Here is a 22,755-nt window from a genome sequence, read left to right on the forward strand (position 1 = left end):
TAATGAAGACTGTAGAAAATTGAAGTTGGGTGGTTTTACTCACCCCTTCTCAGGATATAAAAATAGTTGGCACAGATCAAAAAGGCAGCAAATCATCCTCCCAGCACCAACAGTGCTGATTTGTCCCAGCAAGGAACAGAAATGGCTGTATGGAAAAGAACTTGCAACACAGGGATTCTGGCCAGCCTGCTGGGAAGACCTGACAGCTTTCCTCAAAAGGTTTAATCTGATTTAATTGACCATACTGAAGTTTTCTTCCCCTCTGTCTTGAAAGCAGCAGTTGTTTATAAACTGCACCTCTTTTCTCAGGGCAGTGCTGCTCTTGTCAACCCAAGACACATTCTCCTGTTCAGCCTTCCTAAATTTCACTGATAGATGTACCAAGTGTAACCCGGTGATAAGATTAGTGGTTAGAGTCTATTAAACATTTCTTGAAAACAACCTTTTACTTAGCTAATGAGCTTCCAGTTCCACCTGGGCTTACAATTTACATATTCCAAAATCCTATTTGACTATATGTTAGAGTGTAGAGATTTATGTTTCCTTTTCCAGTAGATTCTGGCACAATATCAGAGCAAAGTAACATTAAAAATAGGAATCTAAATTGTACTGTATTGTTCATTCGTTGCAGGATGAAAGCTTATTTGCACATGCTAAGGTAGCTTGTACTTTTTCTATCACCAGAAGCAGCTGAAACCAGTAGCTGATGTATAGGCAGGATGATTTATAATACACTGTAGTGCCAGCCTGTCAGCTGACCACTGTAGAAATAGTTTATCTACACCTGAGGTTTGGCACCTCTTCTCCCACTCTGTCTCACCTCAGAATTCTCAGAGACCACATTTTTCATGTTCTCCTGCTTTTGCTGCTGCTGACAGGAGCAGTGCCAGCCAGTTTTCATACATTTAGGTTTCAGAAGGCATTGTGCTAATTCCTAAAAGGTGCTTACAAATGCAGAGAGCAAAAATCTCCTACGTTGGTAATCCTAGTTAGTTATCCTGAAACAAGTCTCTGGTGGCACACAGTTATCTAAGGATTGCCCACATGCTTTATTGTCTGTTTTACTTGTCTTTGGGCTTCAGCTTAGGGAGCACTCAGCAGGTGAGGAAATGGCTTCACTGGGGCAAACTGAGAGCCCAGGGAAACAGACTCATTTGTGGAGAACATGGGGCTCAGCAGGGATGTAGCACACATTGCAGGGAATGGTCCTCAAGTCTCTGGGTGGCAACAGAACGTGTCTCCCTACAAGCTCTCAAAGTCCTGAGAAAACTTTTTTCCTGATGAACCCCCTCTGTAGCTGTAGGTAGTCCCTCACTCCAAGCATAATTTTGATTTCTCACTCAAGTACCTGTGGAAGTCCAGATTTCTCTCCTGAAGCAATACCCCCAAAGGAAAGCACTAAAAATATCCTTAGTAATTTGTACATCCATTTCTTGACATTTTTCAGTAATTCCATCCATCACTATTTCTCCATTTTGCATGGCAATAGCAACAGGGATCTGACTACAATTTCATTGTTGATCGCAGCCAAAAAAAGATTACATGGGTACTTTTAATTATATTATTCTAAAATTACTTTTATGCTATAATATGTTCTTTGCATTTCAAAGTAAATCCATATTTTTAAATTAAGCACATGCTTTCAGGCTTTCACCTAGGGTATCTCTCTAAGCCATTTACAGGCAGTTGCAGCTTTGACTGCAGATAAACATTTTTAACCAAGAGGATGAGTTACATTACTCACTTAGCTCAGTGCTGCTCTTTATCTGGCTCCCATTTTTGTGTTGGATCGAACCCTGAATGCCACAAGACAAAAGGAAGATAATCAGATTGTTGTTTTGCATTACTTGGCATACATGATAATGTCATTCAAATGCATTTAGGAAAATCTTTTTGTTTAGATGTATTACAAATCTGCAAATAAATTAGTGCTTACTTACAAGCTTCATAAATCACTTCCCTCTCCATATGCCTTTTTTTGTTTTGTTTTGTTTTGCTGTTTAGGATGTAGATAATGTCTATTTTGGAGGGCCCTTGTGGACAAAAGCACTTACTGAGTTGGGCTCAAAAAAAAAAAACCCAAAAAACAGTAACCTGAAAATTTAATACCCTGAGGTTCCTTTCAGACATGAAATAATGAGTATGAGGGAATGCCTCCAAATCCTCAAATTTTCATGTGGTTTACCAGAAAGCCATAAACTGTTTTGATCAAAACTGGTCCCAAACTCACTGACAGCTTCTAGAAAGTTCAGAGTGAACTGAATTTCAGGCTCTGTTATGAAACCCTGTTTTTAAAAAAGCACAAATGAGAATCCACAGAGCCTTAAGTTCATTTTGTATCAGACTGAATTAAAGCATCTCAGTAATTAAAGACATGAAAGTGGTAATCACTAATGACAACCATCCACAGAGCAGCATGAGGGTGGCGCTGGTGACAGCCACCTCTCTTTCCCCAGCAGATCAGCCTGGGACAAAAACATGGAGTTTGGTGACCTGGATGCTAATTTCCCCACACATTCCTCATGGAAAGCTAATGCATTATTTGCATATATGCAAACACTGGAGGGTTTTTGTGCTGCCATTTCTGTCTGCCTCTGGCTTAGCCCATCTATACCACCCCAGGCATAAGCAGAAATTCCAGACCACAGTTCTGCTGTATCTGTTGATGCTTTAAACACAGGCACCTCTCTAATTAGTAGCTTATTAAAGATTATGCATATGTTATTTTTAATCAACTTAAGAAATTTGGCTTCAGTTTTACTTTCTTGGACAGCTACTCAGTAGTGACACAGGACTGCCCAAAACACGTCCATTACAGCCGTAGCTGCTGCCACACAAATTCTGTTGCCTTTGGAAATTTTTTTCTATTTCTGAAATCTGCATTTCACTGCACCTGATACATTACTTTTTCAGAACTGGAAATGTGAATTGTCTTATCCCGAAAGAGCGAACCCCAGATCCATGCACAGGTTGCTCATTTTTTAAAATTTTCTTAGACTTTCACTCAAATGTTCCTTGGAACAACACACATGGTAGAACTCAGAGGAACAGTACTTGCTCACATATGGTGCAAAAACTTGCATATTTGTTTTAATTTTTTATGGTTTTTTGGCAGGAGGGAAAGGGAAAGGGAAAGGGAAAGGGAAAGGGAAAGGGAAAGGGAAAGGGAAAGGGAAAGGGAAAGGGAAAGGGAAAGGGAAAGGGAAAGGGAAAGGGAAAGGGAAAGGAAGGGTCTGTTGCCATGTTGCCACATAAGAGGGAAGTCTCATAGCAATTCCTACCATACGAACTCTTGAGGAAGAGTTTTGACTTCTGAATATTTTGTACTTAAAAACGACATAAATAAAGCCAGTACAAGCAAGACTCAGCTCTACATCACTTTGATATGACCTCTATTTTTCAAGCTCATTTAGCCTTCTGAAAGGCTATGTCTAGAATTTGCATTGCAGAAAATGTAAATAGCTCAAAAACATCAAGGAAACATCTTTTCTGTCTCAAAGAAACATATTATGAAACAACTTTAGTTTACTCATTAACTGGCAAACCTAATTAAAGGATTCAGGATGTTATAGTGACGGATTTGGACACTAATACATATCTTAGAAACAGGCTGACTTCAAAGTACAACAGAGAAGCTTCTATTCATAAATATTTAACTGAAGCATTGATACAAAAATGAGAAAATCTCATTCATTTTATTCCCTAAGGAATTTCTTTGAAACAAAACTACTCATTGAAACTAGCAACTTCTAATTCTCACAGATATGGGGGGATTTTAACATAAGCATTTGCTTTAAAAAAGCTTCTACAAATTTCCAGTTTAGCAACACGATATGAATTTGTGTCATGGAATCCCAGAATGGTTTGGGTTGTGCTGGTTCTCCATCTTCACAGCCACACTTAATTATAGAAAGAGTGCTTGATCTTTTAACCAACAAAACCCTCATCTAAATGACTGTTGCAATATTGTATGTCTGTTAGGTCACTAATTACTAAAGTGTTATTGGACCAGAAACCTAAAGTGAATCTCACAGCAATTAAATAAAATTTAGAAGCTGGCATTAAATTCAAATAATCATTGGCAGGCTACTAATCTTACATGTCCAAGAACCGACTACTGAAATGGGATTAAGGAGAAGAAGATCAGTGGGAGCTCCTATCATCACACTAAGTCATGAAGTCACCTGAAACTTTGTGTGTATTTAATGTGCTTGAACATTCAAGGCATCTTCCAGCCACAGCAGATGCCAGCTAAGCTTGCTCTCCTTGTAGGCATTACAAGCACAATCATATGATTTCAGAACAGTTTTTAAATCAAGTAACAGAGGGTACAAGCCCATGGTCAGGTGTGATCCCATTCCATCAGCTGAGAGAGTCATCAGGTGGGGCAGTGGAACTCTGCATGCTCCCACTCAGATCTGATTACCTGAGTCCAGCAGGGCACAAAGATGTCTCTGTGCAGCGTGTTCCCATCCCCAGCATGGCCCTGTGAAGCTGCTGCACCATGGAAAGAGCACCTGCACTGCAGCTCTGCTACTGAAATCTAAGAAAACCAGAAAAGCTTTAACTTCCCTTAAAACACAAACTGCTTCTGAGTGCGTGCATAGCAACACTGTTATTGCTCTGGTTATTGGTAGTTATTTATCAATTACACCCAGGATCTGCAGCAGATTTCAACAATTACTCTGGTTTTACTATTTGATTCCACCCACATTTCATCAGCAGGCTGCTACAGCATGCATTATACATGCTGTATATTCTCCAGCATGTTCAGTGTTCTACAAAGAAATGATGTATCCAAAAAGCCCTAGAGTCTTCCTCAAAAAGTTGTACAATCAAGTTTCCTCATAAGATCATTTGATGCATGTTGATTGCACTCAACACCACCAGCTTTCATCTCATCAGTGAACTTGGATCACGTCTTGCCTTCAGGAAAGAAGGGCAAAAAATCTTTGTAACTCACCACTAAATATAAAGCTACATTATTAAGAAACATAACTCAAACTCCTTCAGCAGAGCCAGATAGATTTCCCAGCTCTGTGACATTTCTCACTGAATGACAAGCAAATCAATCAAATGTGTTTGGACAGGGAAGATTTTCATTAGCTTTTTTGTGTCCCTCTTCTGTTCTTCACACAGCAATGAAGATCAAAACTACATCAGTTCATTACTTTGACAATGCAAAGATAATTAAATATTCTTCATAGCAATATTCTTTATTTACAGAATATGTTTCTTCCAAATTTTAGATCCTCCTATCTCTTTAGGAAAGGTGAATACAAATACCTCCTGTCTGAAATTAAAAAAAAAAAACAAAAAACAAAAAACAAAAATACCAAAAAACCCAAAACCTCAAATACAACAGCACCCTTATTCTGCACCTTATCCAAGAGCATACAGATGACCTATAGAGAAATCAAGAGTCACCTACCCAATGACTCTGTCCTCTTAAAAATCAACAGAACTTCTGCCACTTTGTCTTAAAAAGGAACAAGACTGGTACTTTTCCTCTTGAATATTGTATTTCAGCTGGGTATTGAAAGGAGGTCTCAAGGTCTCATCACTTCTAACACCAAGCCCTCTGCAGCTTGTACAAGATATTTAAGCTTTCTTTGTCTCAATGTCCATCACAGAAGGGAATTAATAGTGCATAATTGTTCATCATGTTGGCATGAGGCAACAACATGATCATTTCTTGATGTGTTTTTCAAAAATGTAAATTGTCACCTATGGAAACTCTAAGTATCACAGACCTGACTCAGAAAAACACATGCAAGAAAATGTCTGAAAAGAAGAAATTTTGATTAAATAATGACTGTGGGATTAGGTCTGTTATTGAAAAGATAAAAGCCATCTATTATCTAGCTTTTATAGCAAGGCATATTCTCCATAAATCATAACGAATAAAGTAGTCACATAAAATAGCACTGAATTCAGAAGGGTTATCAGTGTCATTTTAGTATTACCTCTTACTATCTTCTATTATCTTACAAACATTTTATCATCTTTTTTTTTAAGTGTCATTTTGAGAAAACGCTGAGAATCAGGAATTAAGTATTTTCAAGTAAGCCCCCTTACTGAAAACAGTTGCAATATTTTATCTCTTTTTCTCTCCTTTTCCTCTGAAAGATTCATCAGCTCAACTCATTACCACTACCTTTTCATCTACAGGAGAGCTGACCACAGGCACTAGGATGAAAAACAATACCAAGAGAAAAAGCAATGCATGCACAAAACACAATTTCTTCCAGCTCTTCCAGGTTGCCTCCTGGTAGATTGGAGGGGATATTACTGACAACTCTGCTGTGATTCACAATACTTCTAATTTTCTCCTTTTTCATAAAAGCATGGAATCATTTGTGTTGTTAGGGACCTTTAAAGTTTATCTAGTCCAACTACCCTGCAGTGAGCAGGGACATCTCCAACTAGCTTAGGCTGTTCAGGACCCCATCCCATCTGACCTCTAGTGTTTCCAGGGATGAGCCTTCTACCAACCTCTCTGAGCAACCTGCTCCAGTGTTTCACCACTGTCATGGTAAAATACATCCTTATATCTAGTTTAAATCTACCCTCTTTAAATTTTAATTACCCCTTTCCTTACCCCAACAAGCCCAGCTAAAAGGTCTGTCCCCACCTTTCTCCTAAGTCGAGGAAGTGTTGCCCTTTAAGTGTTATAAGGCTGCTCTAAGGTGTCCCTGGACACTTTTACAACACCTTGGCTCCAGCTTGAAAACTCCCAGCCACCTCTGCTGCTGATGGCATCTGGCCACTGGCTGGCAGACAAGAACTTTGATGCTTCCACAAATACTTTTGGCATAAAATCATATATTTGGCATCTTCAGCCTTAGGGGTAGAGCACAATCAATTCCAGCCTGGATATTTTCTTGGAAACTAAAATTATCAAAGATAATGAAAAAAACCCCAAAAAAAAGCTGTTTGTGTGGTATGCAGTGAATTGATGCTCTGCAGAACTGAGTTCACTAATAAAACAAATATCTTGGGAGTAATTTTTTGTCCATTAAGATGGCTTATAATTGATTAATGATGTATACAGTCTCAGCGTTTTCCCTTTACTAAACATTTTCATATTGCAATGCCCAGAAATACCTATATAAGTATTTAATGGCAGAAATAGATTTGGTCCATCTTATATCAACTCTCATGTGCTATGCTTTACTCAGTGTCAGAGGGAATAGTCATTACTGCTCAAGGATATTATCTGTCTTAGACAGACAGCCATGAGAACCTACAGCTTGTATCAAAAAACTGCTCTTCAGCCTTTACATATTTGCATTAATCTTTTTAAGCTTTCAATAAGCAATTTCTCTGAGATATTTCCTCTAAGATGTTTTATTGTTTGTTTACAGTAATTTAGCTACTCTATCAACCAATTAGATGATATATTTACTCAGCTACTTCATCTGGGACATGATTCCTTTTATGTCTCATGATCTAAATTGCATTTTCTGCAGCAGAATTGTAGCTATTCAATAATTTAAATTTTGACATTATGAGACTTTGTCAAACATTCATAGTACTAATCTGGAGAACTCTTACATTACCACATACTACTGTATACAGCCTATACCTGTAGGTATTCAGCATTTTAATTTAAGAAGTTAAAGTATAAATGCTGATTGTGCAAGTGTGCATGGTCAATCACACAAGTCTACATTCAAAGCAGTTATTAAATAGAAATGAAAATTTGTGTTAAACTGTAATGATAGTAGTTTCCTATGCTCTAACTGCAGAAATTATTAAAGACTGATATTTAGGCTTTCAGATACTTTACTGCTTTCTCTGCAGTAACAACATAGAAGAGATACTGGAAATAATGAGCACATTGCATCCCTCCTCAAAAAATAATTGACCTAAGCAAGAAGGCAAGTTGAGAATTGTTAGTGTTTTAAAAAACACCGAACCATAAAAAATTAAATTCTTCCCAAAACCCACTGTATCAGTTGTGGGCACTTTCCCAAAATCTTGCAGTGCACTTTTTTTGCAGTGTGTGCAGCACTCATCAAATGAGAGTACACACTATTTTTTGATTACAGTTTAAAAATAAAACATAAAAATCTTGAGTATCAGCTATTATTTCTTTTTCATTCAAACTCATTCTTTCTTAGTTCCATGGCATCTAACACATGCCCAGCTTTATTTTGTAAGGCTAGAATACTCAGGGGGTGACACACACAGAAAATATGTTTATACATCTTTCTCAACATGAGAAATAAGGTCTTCAAAATCCTGCAATGATGATTCTTTTTCTTTATCAACATTTGGTTCTAAATGGTTTAGATCTGAAGCTATAACAATATTTTTCAGGAGGAAACAGGATAGACAGATTGAAATTTAAAGCTTTTTCAGCTATTTCATATAAAAATGCAAACCAATTTAATTACAGCAATCTTCTTAGGAGTAGTGACCCAAATTCTCTATTGGCCCATCTCTCTTGCAGCATCAGGCAAGTTACTTCAGCAAGCAATTTTATGCACAACATTCATTCTGAGCACTGCCTGGGACTATAAATGCATTTATTTTATGCTGCTCAATCCAGTTCAAAAATGACAGAGCTGTGCTGGGAACACAAAGCCTGGTAGGGAATGAGCCTCTCACTTCCATGTGTCTGGAGCTCAATCCAAATATAACTTGCCTGTCTCAGGATTGCGACAGTGACCCTGCAGAATTTCAAGCCCATATACCAAGAAACAACTTAAAAATCAAAAATTCTGACACAAAGTAATTTTAGTTATGACTCATGAAATAAATCTCTTTCACAGCATAACCATTACCTCCATGACTTGGTATTTAAGTACTGGATGTGGAAAAGCACAGCTGCCTACCAATAACCAAGGGGACAATGATCATCTAAAATTCTTTTTCTTAGTTCTTTAAGAATCCTCAAATTGAAAAGTGCTTAGTGTTATAATTCCAATGATGCTGGTAAAGTTCTTTGAATCTATAACATATTTGTAAAGATTTCACAAAAATTTTATCCACATGGCATCATCAGTAAAGGTGGTCTCTCTTGGGATGCAATTAATGTCAGCAGGGACTTCTAAATCACTAAGGGGAAAGAGGCATCCAGGGAGTTTGGTGATTTTCTATTTTCATACTATTTGTGCCTCTCTAAACATTTCCCAATCTTTGCTTAATTATTTTATGGATTTGTTCACTGAGTGTTTGTTTGCCCTCTGCAAATATTTGCATAATCAAGTTTCAGAAACATTAATGTTCCCAGAAAACACATTACAACTGTTGAATTACAAAACTGAGATTTTTCAAACTCCAGACTAATCTATACAAAAAATATGTAGTCGTGGATGTCAGCTGAGGTTTTACTGTAAGCAAATGTAGGGAATTCACAGTTTAAAACTCATCAATAGGAAAGAGAATCATGGGTAGTATTATACTGGGTCTTTAAACAGACAAATCCATGGTTGTATTGACTCCCAGCAGCCAGATAATATTGTGTGAAAAAATAGTTCAAAAGGTTTCTAGTATGAGCACAGTCCTGTCACCTCAGAAAGGAAAAATCATCCCAAACCATAGAGATGCTCAATGAGCATCAAAGGCATATGTGCCACCAACAGATGTGTCTCTGAGGCCACAGGAGTGGCTCTGAGGGATTAATTTTTCTCCCTCTTCTTTTCCTGCCATATTCTTTTTGCTTCCTTTCCCCCAGAATTGCTGCTGGCCCAGGCATGGCTGAACACAGTGACAGGGACTAAGCCAGAGCCAGCTCCCCCAGGCTGCCCAGTGACTGCCACAGTGGCTCACATGCCCGGGATTCTCCAGGCAAACAACCCACAAGGACTCACACCCAGAAGAAAACAGAAAGCCCCAAAGGAAAAGTGAGAGAGAAGCCTCACTCCCCTCCCCGCAGTGCTGAGGTCACCCTGACCTTTGGGTCAGCCTGCTAAGCCATGGAAACCTTCCTTCTGCCTCCTAAGAGAAACAGTTAACCTAAAAAGCCACATTTCATTCCATGGAAAGGCTCAGCAGAAACAGTTGCAGAATGTCTGCCTGGATGAACAGCTACCACCAGAGGAAACAGAACTCAGTCTACCCCAAACTCTGATTTTCCAGTTTTCAGTTCCAGCAATAGGACGTTGTGTCCTGTACAAAATAAAATCAACTAAGAAATTATTGATATGTGTATAAATTACAGCAAGAAAACCTTTAGTCAATCATTCCAGCACTGCTAGAATGGGTTTTTTGAGTTTGGATTAGCAGGAGAGTTAGGGAAAGATCATTACAAGCAGCAGAAACTAATACATCCCACAAGAAAATGCAGAAGCACAGCAATTTCCTTCCAGCCTCTCAGAGGAGCAAGGTTAGGATGGAGATTGAATAAACACACTATTGTGCTGCTCAGTGCCACACACACACTGGATTTGCTTGTATGGGTGAAATGTGAGTGATGGCAAATCTCAAAAGCTTTGAGGGGTTGATTCCTTTCAGTGTTCAGAAGCTGAGCTGGTAATCTCAGAACATGTTCAAACTTATTTATATTGACAACAAGCAAAAATGTTAAGACAAAAAGTCTCCTCCCTTCCCTAGATTTATCCAAAAAAGCCAAAGTAAGCCCTAAGTCTCCCTGGTGTGCAGTGGGAGCAGGCTGAGTGCAGGTTTTAGGATGCCAGGCTGTGAGTGCTCACACACAGCCTGTGGAGGGATCTGTGTGTGCCGATGCTCCCGTGGTGCCCACAGAGACAGGGACATGGCAAAGCCAGAGCCACTGCAGCCAGGAAGCAATTCCAGAAACTGCCCAAGCCCCAGCAGGCAGCAGGGATGGATGGGCCATCAGGGACAGGCACCACATTTTGTGCCTTCTCCCTTCCTCTAACCAGTAAGAAGAAATACAGGAAAATAGAGGCAGGTTTTGGCTCTGTTATCAGGCACAGGGAATTATAAAAGCTATTTTTTAACATGATGGTCATGTCTGCAGGTCATCTCTGCAGCAAATATGAGCAGCATCGTTCGTGGCATTAATCCCACACTGACAGACTGATGCAGCTTTCAAGCTGAGTAAGGGTTTAATGCTCTGAAGGGAAGGAAAAAAAGATTTCTTTTAGATAAATTGCTTAATTGGGAAGTCAGGAACTCTCCTGCCTAAGCAATTGATTTTACAAAAGAAAAAAAGTTTATTTCAAAATGTAAGCCTGCTATTCATCTATAATACCCAGGGAAAAACTAAGCCAAGGGATAGACTCTTGCCTTTACGCTGCTGAAACCACAATTTTAAAAACATAAATAAGGTAATAAACAAGTATTTAAACAAATATTCTTCATTCCTTGACTGTTGTAGTGAAGAGCAAGTTCAGAGACAGAGACAGTGCTCCAGACCTCTGACAGATCGTTTGCCCAGGCGGCAGGGGCGGAGGAAACGGGGTCCCCAGAGGGACTCAGCCCTCACCACTGGCATCAAGAGATCAGCTCCCCTTAAGCTAATGGACTTTGGTGTATTGACCTGCATCGTGCTGCAGATCTCAGGGAAAAGCTCCAGCAGCATCCCCTGCCCCGGAGAAACTCCTCCACCTTCTGCAGGAGCATGAACAGAGCATTTACAGCCACCAGTGTGACCACCAGGCACAGGTACCTGCCCCAGCCTTCTCCTTCCCTCCTCCCCCCGTTAAAAACCTTCAGCAGGTCTCATATTTGTCAGGACTGAAAATGTTTGCATCTCCTGTATCCACGAGGTGTGAAACTCTCTCCTTGCTGCACCTGCAGGGGTTCCTTTCTGAGGAAAGCCACAGGACACACTCCCAGCCAGAGACTACCCCTGGGCAAAGCACCACTGGTGAAAAGGACAGTTAGGACCAGCAGCAGGAGGAACACAATTACCACCGTAAAGAACAGCCACCTTTGGAGACAAAGTCCGTCTTTTTAATGATATAAACTTAAAGGCAAGTTTTATTATTAAGCACTAGCATACTGCAACTTTCTCAAGCTGCAGGAACATAAAACCTAAGAGTTACTCTTTAATATAATAGCATCAATTTTTCTGTGCTTAGAAACTTGCTGCACAACAGTACATTCTTTTTACATAAATAAGGTTTAATTTTGATTTCACCACCATTGTGCTAACATGAAAATTCTTAGAAATCCTCATGCACAAATGTCACTGAATGACTATATCTGACATCTGTTACTTGCAGAAGTAGCTCAGGTCGTAAAAGAAGCAATAGGCTTATTATCTTTTTTTTTAATGAGCTACATCAATTAAAACATTACAAAATAAGCTTAAAACAACTTAAAATTTTTAAAGAAGAGTTTAACATGTGTACTGTTATTGCCTCCCACAGTGCTAAACCACTATTGCACAGGTAGCTAAATTTGGACAAAAATTACCAAAATACTATCCTTGTATGCTCCCCAAACCTTTTCTTAAAGGGGAAACATTTGCATAATTATTATCATAACTTTCCCAGCAAACTCATAGTTTTGGCTTTTTTTTGGTTACTTTTCTATGTTACTACACAAAACAGTGTATATAATTATATATATAACTATACAGTGTATATAAATATACAGTGTATATAAATATAACAAACCCTGTGTATATATTTTTCTTTTTCCCCATATTGCCTAACTCTTCCAAATATATACATATATATTTTTTCCAAATATATACATATATCTGTGGGGTTTTTTCCCAGCATGAAGCCTGCAGACACTGTGCTCTCTTGCTTCTAGGGAGATAACTTTGCAAACCTCATCTCTGTCACTTCTCCAAAAGAGTGCATTATCTCTGTCTCTCGGTTTCTCCTTAGGGCTGTGACTTTCTGCAACAACTTCTGTGTGACAGGTCAGATCTGGAAAGGTAATCTAATCCAACAGCCAATATCCCAAGTAACGTCTTCTTAGCTGAAGCTAAAATACAACACTCCATTCTGATCTTTCTTGACTTGCCAGCTGCTGTTAGCAGCCAGTCACACTCAAATTCCATCTCCCTGAAACTCCCTTGTCTCTGCCTCCTCCTGCCAAGCTGCCACCACTGCCTCAAGGTGTCCTTCAGATACCATCTCTGCTTCCTTCTCAGCTTTCTGCAGAACTTCCCCAGGGCTCACCCTCATCCTTTTCCCTTGGTAAGGTTACACACAAGCTCAAACTCAACAGCCTTCTCCTTGTCTCCAGTTCCACTCCTCTCCTCTTTTAAACTCTAGCTTTGGATTGTTTTTCTGATGTATCCTCAGGGAAGAGGTCAGCAGCTCAAGGCCAGCATCAGTATCACTAAGCTTTAAACATCATTGGACATTATCCTGCATCCCTGGAGGCCCCAGCATCCTCCCCCCTCTGGCACTCCTGATGTGGGGATGAGACCCACAGCACACGGCCACCACTCAGCTTGGGCACTGGAGCTCCCTTTGCCATCAGCACTGAGAAATCAGCATTTCAAAGCATAATTCACTCCAACTACTTCACCTGTTAAATTTACAATGAAATAAATCAGGCCCTCATCTGCAGCAGTTGCATTAGCTTCACAGCTCAGGACTGTGGAGAGTCTTTAATTAAGCTGATGACTCTGATTCTAGGTGTTCCTTCCCTCTGGTCCCTTGGGTTGGCATATATTGCTGTGAATCACTCCTGGTTCCATTCACAGTGCAACGAACCTGCCTGTCTCATTGTCTCTCTTTGAAACAAAAAGCCCCCAAGGCATTCTGCCACATCAGGTGCCTCATTTTTAAGAATCACAGAAGTTAATTTTGCTTTGCTTCTGGCACATGCTGCCAGTAACACTGGGTGTTGTCAGCACGTGAGAATGGTCAAAGTCACTGATCCAAAAACCTGTCAAATGATTAACACAGCACAGTCACAAACCTGGATGCTGCATAACTTAACATTTATAATTCAATTTGAGGACCTCAGATAAAAATCTTTAAACATGAAAGGTCCTAAGCAAATTCCAAAGCAATGCTCAGGTGTTAGACTGCATGCCAGTCTTACTATGCTAAGTTTAAAAATGAAATACTGAATTAAATAAGCACAAAATTTTCTTAACACATGGTTACTAAAACAGTTTTGGATTAAAGCATGAGAAAGATTAAATTCTTCATGATGTGGTATCTGCTCAGGAAAGTGTTATGTAACACTCACAGAACCGTATCTTAAGTGGCTTCAAAGAGAATCAAACTTAATGCCCTATTCTTTAAAGTAATGATGGGTAGTAGGAAAATTTTTATATTATTGCAATCCAGGAAAGTATTAACCCATTATTAATTATAATTTACCACCATGTTCGTGTATCTTTGTATTTATTAAAGTGACTGCCTTCTGAATTCCTATGGTCAGCATTACACTGAAAACCATGAATTGCCCATTATTAGAATACATGGGGGTGGAGGAGATTGGCTATGTATTACATATATCAAACCTACACCACAGAATCAGTATATATTCATGCATATAAAATATTAAAAAATATATATATAAATATATAAAAAAACTTGTTAATTGCTTTTAAGTTTTATAAAAAGAGCAGGGAATTAAGAGTGCAAAGTTTTAAAAGATAAAATGAGAAAGATAATACAAGGAAATGGGAAGATTTAAAAGGTGTGATTTGTTCTTCAGATTTCCACCTAGAGACCTCTAGCTTGTATTCCCCACACATATGTGTAATCATGAATGTAGTTTTGATCTACAACATTCAAATAAATCAAACAAGCAACTCCACTCAACAAAAATGCATTCAGGCAACAACACTTAAAGTATTTCTATCATCCTCCAAGCCAGTCTCTTTGATGAGTGCTATAATCTATAATTTTTGGAGTCCCCTAACAGGTCACTATACACCTCCAGACAGAGTCTCGAGAACAAAATAAACACAGGAGCATTGCACATTTGCTCAGTGCTTTGGAAAATATAAATATTTACTTTGTTCTAAGCATGCATTTTGAGCTGGCCCCATCCCATGACAGGGAGCTGTGTCCCCAGGGCCAGGCTGCCTCCTGCCACCACCTCACTGCGCTTCCCCAGAGCTGCAGTTCCTCACACAGCAACACAAACATGTTGGCACATGGCACAACACTGCTCAAATTCCATATTGCCTTAAACAAAATACCATGCAAACCCATTACATTTAAATGTACCACTTATTTGGTTTGTTGGTTTTGCATTATTATGCTGCCAAAGACTGTTTTCCTATCAATAGTACAGCCCTGTATCACTTATGCCCTTCTCTATGAATCCTGGCTAGTTAATAATTGAACACTCACTGAGATTATCTGTTAGTGACTTGCTTTTGATGTAATGGATTTCAGAAACGCTGCTCTCATTTTAAGGGATTTAGTTCTTAAGCAGCTGGCAGATTGCAGTGATTCTCCTATCTGCACAAGGCCTGGTGTGAGCACATCCTGCGGGCATTCAAAGATCCAACTACCTGAAGTTTCAACCCAAAGAGTGTGACTGAGCAGCCTTTATGACCAGGAACAGCTACATATGAATCTCTCTCTCTCTCTCTGTAGGAGGAGATGTGTTTGCAGTTTGCAGGAGTGGGCAGATGTTTCCTGCTAAGGCACAGATTTGGTTTAAAAAAAATAATTGCTCTAAACACATAAACGTCCAAAGTGAACACTACAAACCCCCTTAAAGTCTTTGCTCCTCAGCCTAACTGCAAATAAGAAAACTATGAGTACACCACTACTCATCAATTAGCAGGTGATAAAACACTACTACAATAAACCTGAAATGTAAAAATTGCTGATACAGCCCCTGGACACTGATGAAACTTGCTGCAGAATTTTTGCTAAGGACATATCTGCACTTTCTTTTTATAGTTTACAATCTAAGAGCTAATGAATAAATAAAAGTGAAAGGAAGGCAGGAAAGAAAGAGTAAAAGGTTACAACATACATATTACATTACACAGTAATTATGTGCTTCTGAAATGCCAATTAGTAACTCCTTCAATGATCCAGCTCGCAGTCAGATCAATATGAGGTTGATAACAGCAGAGAGTCATGATCTGGTAAAGAATATTTTATTATTAAAGAATGCATAAAGCCACAGAAATATTAGCTTAACTCCACCTTTTTTTTTTTTTTTTTTTTTTTGTCTTTTAAATAAGAGCAAATTGTAGTCACAACTGTGTTAAGAGCAAGACAAACTTTTCTATTCCACAGTCCCTGTAAATATCACACAGATGTTTAGTTCGTTTTCCTAGCTAGCCAAGAGAATTATTATTTTCTATTTACTGGGTTGTGGGGTTTTTTTTCCTTTCTCTCTTCTGAGCAAGGCAAACAATGTTTTAACAGAATTTTTCTCTGACAGAAGAAACAGAATGTTGAAAAATTATTTGGCCATCAGCACAACATGGAAGCGCACAAAACTCAGCGATTCTCCTGGAAGAGCTAATTTGCTTGCTGTGTTGACAAGATGAGCCAAAAATGTGAAGAATAAAACCAATTTCATAGCCATGGGGAGATCCTGGAGTCAAGCACATAATGATACAGAAATGAGTCAGGTATTTGGCATTCCCAGTCAGACCCTAAAAGTTTTTGTTGCACATGTCAGAGTGAAAGATCATTGTTCATAGCAGTATCAGCAATGTGATAAGGTTTGCAATCATCTCAAACTATAAAAAGTCTTAGAGGTAAAAAATCTCTTTTCTAGGAGATTTTGCATTTTATCCAAGGGGCTTGGTATCTTTCAACTTTTTTTCTTGCTCAATACTCATTTTCCTCTGTCAATTTGTTTCTCTGTCACCAAACTTCAGGTGCAGTACACTCAGTTCAAAGATGCACAAAGTTGTACCCACCCCTCAACAAAGAAGGATGTGAGAAAGGGCCAGGGGTGTCTCTCCATCCAGGCACTCCTGCAGCCCCAGGGTGATTCAGAGAGGGAACCGGCACACAGGAAGTTTGCAGGATTCAATTGAGTGGACAAGTGGATCATTCTACTTGTTCTGTGAATCCAGAAGTTTATGCTGCATTACAAAGCAGAGTGTGGCTGACCCAGAAACCACTGAGAAGTAACATTACCTTGATACTAACACACAGGAGCCAAGATGTCACAGCTTTGTGTGTTGGGAAGAAACATCAGAGGAATAAATAAGGGTTTTTAGGGATCTCATTCTAATAGGTGTAAAGTTTTCCTGTAACATTTTTTCTTGAATCTTCATAACTGCTGGAACTAACACTGTTTCTTGGGAAGTCATGCCTAAAATGCAATTTATATTTGTTGGTCACTAATGAAGTATTTTTGAAGTAATTTCCAATACAAGGTCCTCATTACCATAGGAAAGTTACTGCTCCTCTACAGTCATAAATACTTTCTCATGGAGTATCCGTTGGCTCAGCATTGAAGCACTTAAAACTATTTATAAAGCACATTTTACACCTGACACATAGAATTAAGAGCAGAAAAATGAGACAGTTTTCTAATGCCATCAGTATTACTGTGTTGATTGTAAAATGGACTCATGTCTAGAAGGCTCTGATTCACGTTCTCTCTTTTTGAAGACTATTGACTCCTCTGGCTCTTTTTCCTTTCTTTTTTTTCTTTTTTTTTTTTTTAATGGCATATTGATATTGGTGGTTGTTGTTGTTTTGGCTTAGAAGTCTAGTCAAATGAATTTAATAAATGTTTCTGGCAGTGAAAAATTAGCATTGGATGTTCCAAATAAAACAAGGGAATAGCTCCCACAGCAAATGCGACACGGCTCTCTGTTCTCTAGTACTTTCAGAGATAGACCTAGAGAGGATGCAATGGTTTGAAAAAATTTAAGATTATATTTGGTGACTCTTTGAAGTAGGTCAGGGCAATTGTAATTCATCACTTTCCATGACCTTGCCCACTTGGGGCTGTTCTGTGGTGTGATGGACACACAGTTACACCGTGCACAGCTGGTCACTAGAGCCACAGGTAACCCCCTCCCCATCCCTGAGCCTGCAGACATTCTGAATCACACACTGCACATCCTAATGCAGCCTGGATAAAAATGACAGTGCTAATCGAAGATTTATACCTTTAATCCCCTCCTGCCTCAGCTCTAAGTCACGAGTTTTATTCCCAGCACTAACGGGAAAAAGCCCAACTGAGAATTTCCTAACATGATGCAAAGTTCAGCTGCTCTTCCTGAAAAGACAAACAAACCCCAGACCCCCGAACTTTGCAGCACGAGGATTGAAGCCCCAGCAGGTTTCCTCATCCCACACAAACCCGAGCACGGCCGGGCACCACTGCCCTGAGGCACCGACAGAAAGGCACCGATGAACTCTCCAGGCTTTCACATCATTTTATGAAACAAAATAGCTAGTGTAAAATTTCTCGATGTTGTATTTTCAGGACTAAGAGTCACTAATCAAATATTGTCACTGACTGCGTTTTTACTTCAGGAAAAAAAAAAAAAAAAAAAAACAACACCAAACACTTATTTCTGCAGAGGTACTTCCTACTGAATACCAATCTGGTTAGGGATTTCATTTTATGGCTCTAGAGTGCAGTAACTCAGCTAGAAAGTAGTTTTCAATCAATGCAAAGGCGGGATGGAGTCAGAGGTTGGGCAAGAAGGCAGCCGAGGACAGAGCCCGCTATTCCCTGGGCTCTTCCCCCAGCACGATCACCCCCGTGCCCAGCCGCAGCTCCCGCCCCGCTCCCGGCACTGAGAACCCCGCTGCCAGCAGCGAGCACACGGCCCGGTCCTGCCCGGAGCGCTCCGAGCAGCAGCGCCCAAACCACGTCCCACCGGTCAGTTTCACAGCGCCTGCCCCGAGCGGAGCCTCCGCCGCGCCGGTACCGGGAGCTGCGCCCGGAGGCACCGGCAGCCCGGGAGCCACCGGCAGCCCCGGGAGGCACCGGCAGCCCCGGGAGGCACCGGCAGCTCCGGGAGCCACCGGCAGCCCCGGGAGGCACCGGCAGCCCCGGGAGGCACCGGCAGCCCCGGGAGGCACCGGCAGCTCCGGGAGGCACCGGCAGCTCCGGGAGCCACCGGCAGCCCCGGGAGACACCGGCAGCCCCGGGAGGCACTCGCAGCTCAGGGAGAGCCGGGGCGCGGGGCCAACTTCGGGCACGGAGCTCAGCAGCGCAGGGCTGGCTCGGGAAGCGCCGGAGCTGTCCCGAGCTGTCCCTCGCCTGTCCCCGAGCTCCGCCGAACTTCCCCCGCCCGGCCCGGCCCGGCCCGGCCCGGCGGCAGCGAGAGGGCAGCCCCGCTGCCGCCAGCCCTACCTTGACGGCCCGGGTGGAGTGGCACTGGACGTGGTGGGACACGGTGGCCGTCTGGTTCATGTTGCCGGCGGGTCCCTCCCGGCGCCTCCGAGCGGCCGGGGGGCTCCGGCTGCGGCTCCGGCTGCGCTGCTCCGCACCCCGGCAGCTCCGCCCGCCCGCTCCGCCCCGCCCGGCACCGCCCCGCCCGCCGGACCGGCACCGGCTCCGGACCGGCACCGGCACCGGCACCGAGCGCAGCCGCCTGCAGCCCGGGGCTGGGGAGCGGGACGAGATCAGCCCCGCTCTGTGGAAGCCGAGCCCCGCAGTGCTCTCAGCCGAGATGAGTAAGACTGCAGCGGAAAGTTTAAGAGCTGGCTGCTCTTTCCTTCGTGCTCCACGGGTTTTTTTTCCTTTCTACCTTCCCCGTTCCGCCTCTTCCCTCGGTTCCAAAGCGCCTCCAGCCCACTGCGGTACGGGGATTCGGGCGTGCTTATGTAACGCAGGTACAGGCACCAGCCTCACAGCCCCTGCCAGGGCACTCGGGGTATCCAAAATCACCACGCTTTGTTAAGCACCGCAACAGCTCCACGCTTCCCCGGGGAGCGGAGGAGATGCATCTCCAATTAGACTTTCCTCCAAATAACTTTTCAGTGGTGTTGGTTGTGGTACAGGCTAAGAATCTGTACCCCAGGCTGCTGAGCAGGACTTGCCAGAAGCACACAGATTCTCGTCCCGCAGGTCCAACCCAAGGCTGGTGCAAAACCAGGATTTGGGGATGGAAGTTGGTAAGCTCTGAGAGCAGATTGTGACACCGCAGGCTGATAATGAACATATGTACATAACATCCTTAAATGACTCTTACTTTAGAGAAACCTCCCAGTAAAACAAGACACAATGTGCCACACACGAAGGCATTCCTGGGGTGACTTTGAGGGGTGCACAAAACTGCAGCCAGGGCAGGTAAAGTTGGTTCAAGAGGAAGCAAAGAAGAATGAGGACAGACTACGGCCAGAAGCTATGGCACAAGTCTCCTAAAGAAACTGCTGATTTGGAACCTCACTGCATGAGACTCCAGCTTCAGGCATCTCTGAAGCATCTGTTCTTCCAAGAGAGAGGCTGTTGAGCAGTATTTGCTACCATATCAAAACTTATACTCCCAGTGCAGGAAGTTATTGCTCAAAAATAAAATGACACTTAAAATTCAGGCCCTAGGTTGAGCTTGTTTCATGGTTCTGTCTCATTTTCCTCCCCTACTGCCACTCCATATTTTTTTCTAAAGTTATTTGAAAAAAATGTACAAAGCATGTGCCCAAAAGGTAGTGATGCAAGAAAACAAATTTTGCTAAGTACTTCAGGCTGTGCTTTGCTACTTGAAGGTCCATCCCACTCTGCAAAGGAGAAGGCTGAGAGCTTGCTGTGGTCACAGCTCAACACATCCTCACACAGACCTATGGAAACCCTCATCTATGCTTGTATTCTCATCATGACTTCAGACATCTGCCAGAGCTCTTTTAAATGGGGTTCATTTTCAGAAGATTTTAATTTCCTGAAAGAAAATCTGCTTTAAATCATCTCACACACAATATTCCAAAGCCAAAATTCATTTTGCACACCTTAACTCGGACACAAAGGCAGGTGCTGCTGGAGATGGAGCTGGTAAGGAAAAGGCTGATCTGCAGAAATGTGTCTGCCTTCTATGGGAAAGCAGCCCTGGGTACAAACAACCCCTCCAGAGAGGGGAGAGCGGTCACTGTTTACTCCAGTGATGCTGGGGAAAATGTCATTACCAAAGGAAGCCAAATGCAAAGTAAAGGCACAGCAAGAGAGTCTCTCCTGGCCCAGCCTTGATCATCTCTGGGCTGGCCTGTAGCCTGCAGGACTGCTCACATTAGCCTCCTTCACCTTAGCAGATTTATTGGATTTTGAGCAATAAAAACCCCATTTAGCAAGCATATCAGGGGCTCAGCAGTGCTCCTTCACCTCTCTCTATCATATGCAGACAGGAATGAAACTTAATGGATATAGATGGGAAAAAAAACCTCCCTCACATAAAAATGAGACATGATTCAACTCAAAGGTGAGTTGAGGAGGAGGGAACAAGTGAATGGCTGTTTGGGTAAAGGGCTAACAGGCTAACTTTCACCATACCCTGCCCAAACATTTGTCCTGAGAAGAAAATTATGACTTCAAGTTATTGTCAGCAGGAGCTCAAGCAGGCAGAAGTAGCCTGGAAGACTCAAAGACCTTCATCTTGAAATACACTTGTGTTTCACAATCTCACATGGGAACTACTGTAAGACAAAAAAATGAACTCATGACAATTTTAGTTGGACTAAATATCTGTGGGTTTTTGTAAGTTCCTATGAGAATTTTGTATAAAGTTTTCATCCTTGATTTTATACTTCACAGTGGCTGACCATCTGTGAAAGCCCCAAAACCAGCTTTAAGCTAATAGAGAAATCTCTTCCTCATAATAACAAAGAAAAAGCAACTTGGGCTAAAAAACTGACAAAGACAGAGTTAAGATCAATAATTTGCTGGCATTGTTTAAAAATGAACTCCTACAAATTTTGAGATATCTATTCCTAGAAAGTGCAGTTTGCTGATTAACCTCCTGCTCCCACAAGGTGGAATCTCATTAGAGGATGAACCTAACAAGGGCTGGAGCTGTAAAATCTCTGTAAGTGTGTGGTTTGTCATTATAAAATATCCCAGAAACAAGGCAGATCAATAGAGTGGAATTCCACAAAATGCCTACTGAAATCCTCCTGAGCACCACTCTGCTGCTTGCTTCTCCAGTAATGTCATTCCCTGCCACCCCTCCTGCTCCCTGATGTGGCTGTTAATCCTCCATAGGTGGAATCTTCTTTGAGAAGTGGCTTTGTAGCAAAATGCAGCTCACCCTGGGTGCTGACTGCTAATGCAAGCATCCAAGTTAGCCCTGCAAGGAGGTTCTCAGATTTTCAGTGCCTTGAGGGTGCAATTAAATAACTGAGTGATTACCAAAATATGCTGGAGAATATTAAAGCTGGGAGCAGATGCCTCTGTTACACAGTGCAATAGAGCAGGTGGCACTTGCCTGAATTGGAGCAGCCCTGAATGAACCTCCTTCCTGAAAGATTTAAAATTATTAAGAAATCAACATGATCAGCCAGCAAAACTGATTAAGCTATCCAGAGTTTGAGAGAAAAGAAAATCCCTTCTTGTGACAGAAAAGCCTGCCTGTCCCACTGTCCAAGTGCAGCGAGTCACTGTGGGCAGCAGAAATGCTGCTGGAGCCAGCATTTCCCAGAGGCTCCTGATCACTATTCAAGTCCTGCAGTAACTTGCTCTTAGAAACTCCCAATACAGCTCCCCAGCCACACATTTTCCTGCCTCTTATTTTCTAAACTTTTTTTTTTTTTTTTTTTTTTTGGTCATGTTAGACTAATTGTATCATCACCATCCTGAGAAATAAAAAATTAAAGTGTGTATTAGTAATTCTAGATACTTCATGGCAATATGAAGTTTCTATAGCTGTAGAAAAATATTTGCTCTCTTTTTTGTTTTACACAAGTGCATAAAATTTAGTCTTACTGCTGTTCCACATACCAAGGGCCTAATTCTTGC

The 22,755-nt window shown here is 41.5% G+C and overlaps 1 protein-coding gene across 1 annotated transcript in view; it reads right to left on the bottom strand.

Annotated features, from left to right (window-relative positions):
* Nucleotides 1-19,309, bottom strand: part of DPP10 (dipeptidyl peptidase like 10) — a 410,129-nt gene extending 390,820 nt beyond the window's left edge. The window contains exon 1 of the mRNA XM_056496455.1: nt 19,168-19,309. Coding sequence (XP_056352430.1) covers nt 19,168-19,227 — 60 coding nt within the window. The 5' untranslated portion in view covers nt 19,228-19,309. The remainder of the gene's footprint in view (nt 1-19,167) is intronic.
* Between the last annotated feature and the right edge of the window lie 3,446 nt (nt 19,310-22,755).

The sequence above is a fragment of the Oenanthe melanoleuca genome, chromosome 7 (genome assembly GCF_029582105.1).
Source record: "Oenanthe melanoleuca isolate GR-GAL-2019-014 chromosome 7, OMel1.0, whole genome shotgun sequence".
NCBI classification, from domain to species: domain Eukaryota; kingdom Metazoa; phylum Chordata; class Aves; order Passeriformes; family Muscicapidae; genus Oenanthe; species Oenanthe melanoleuca.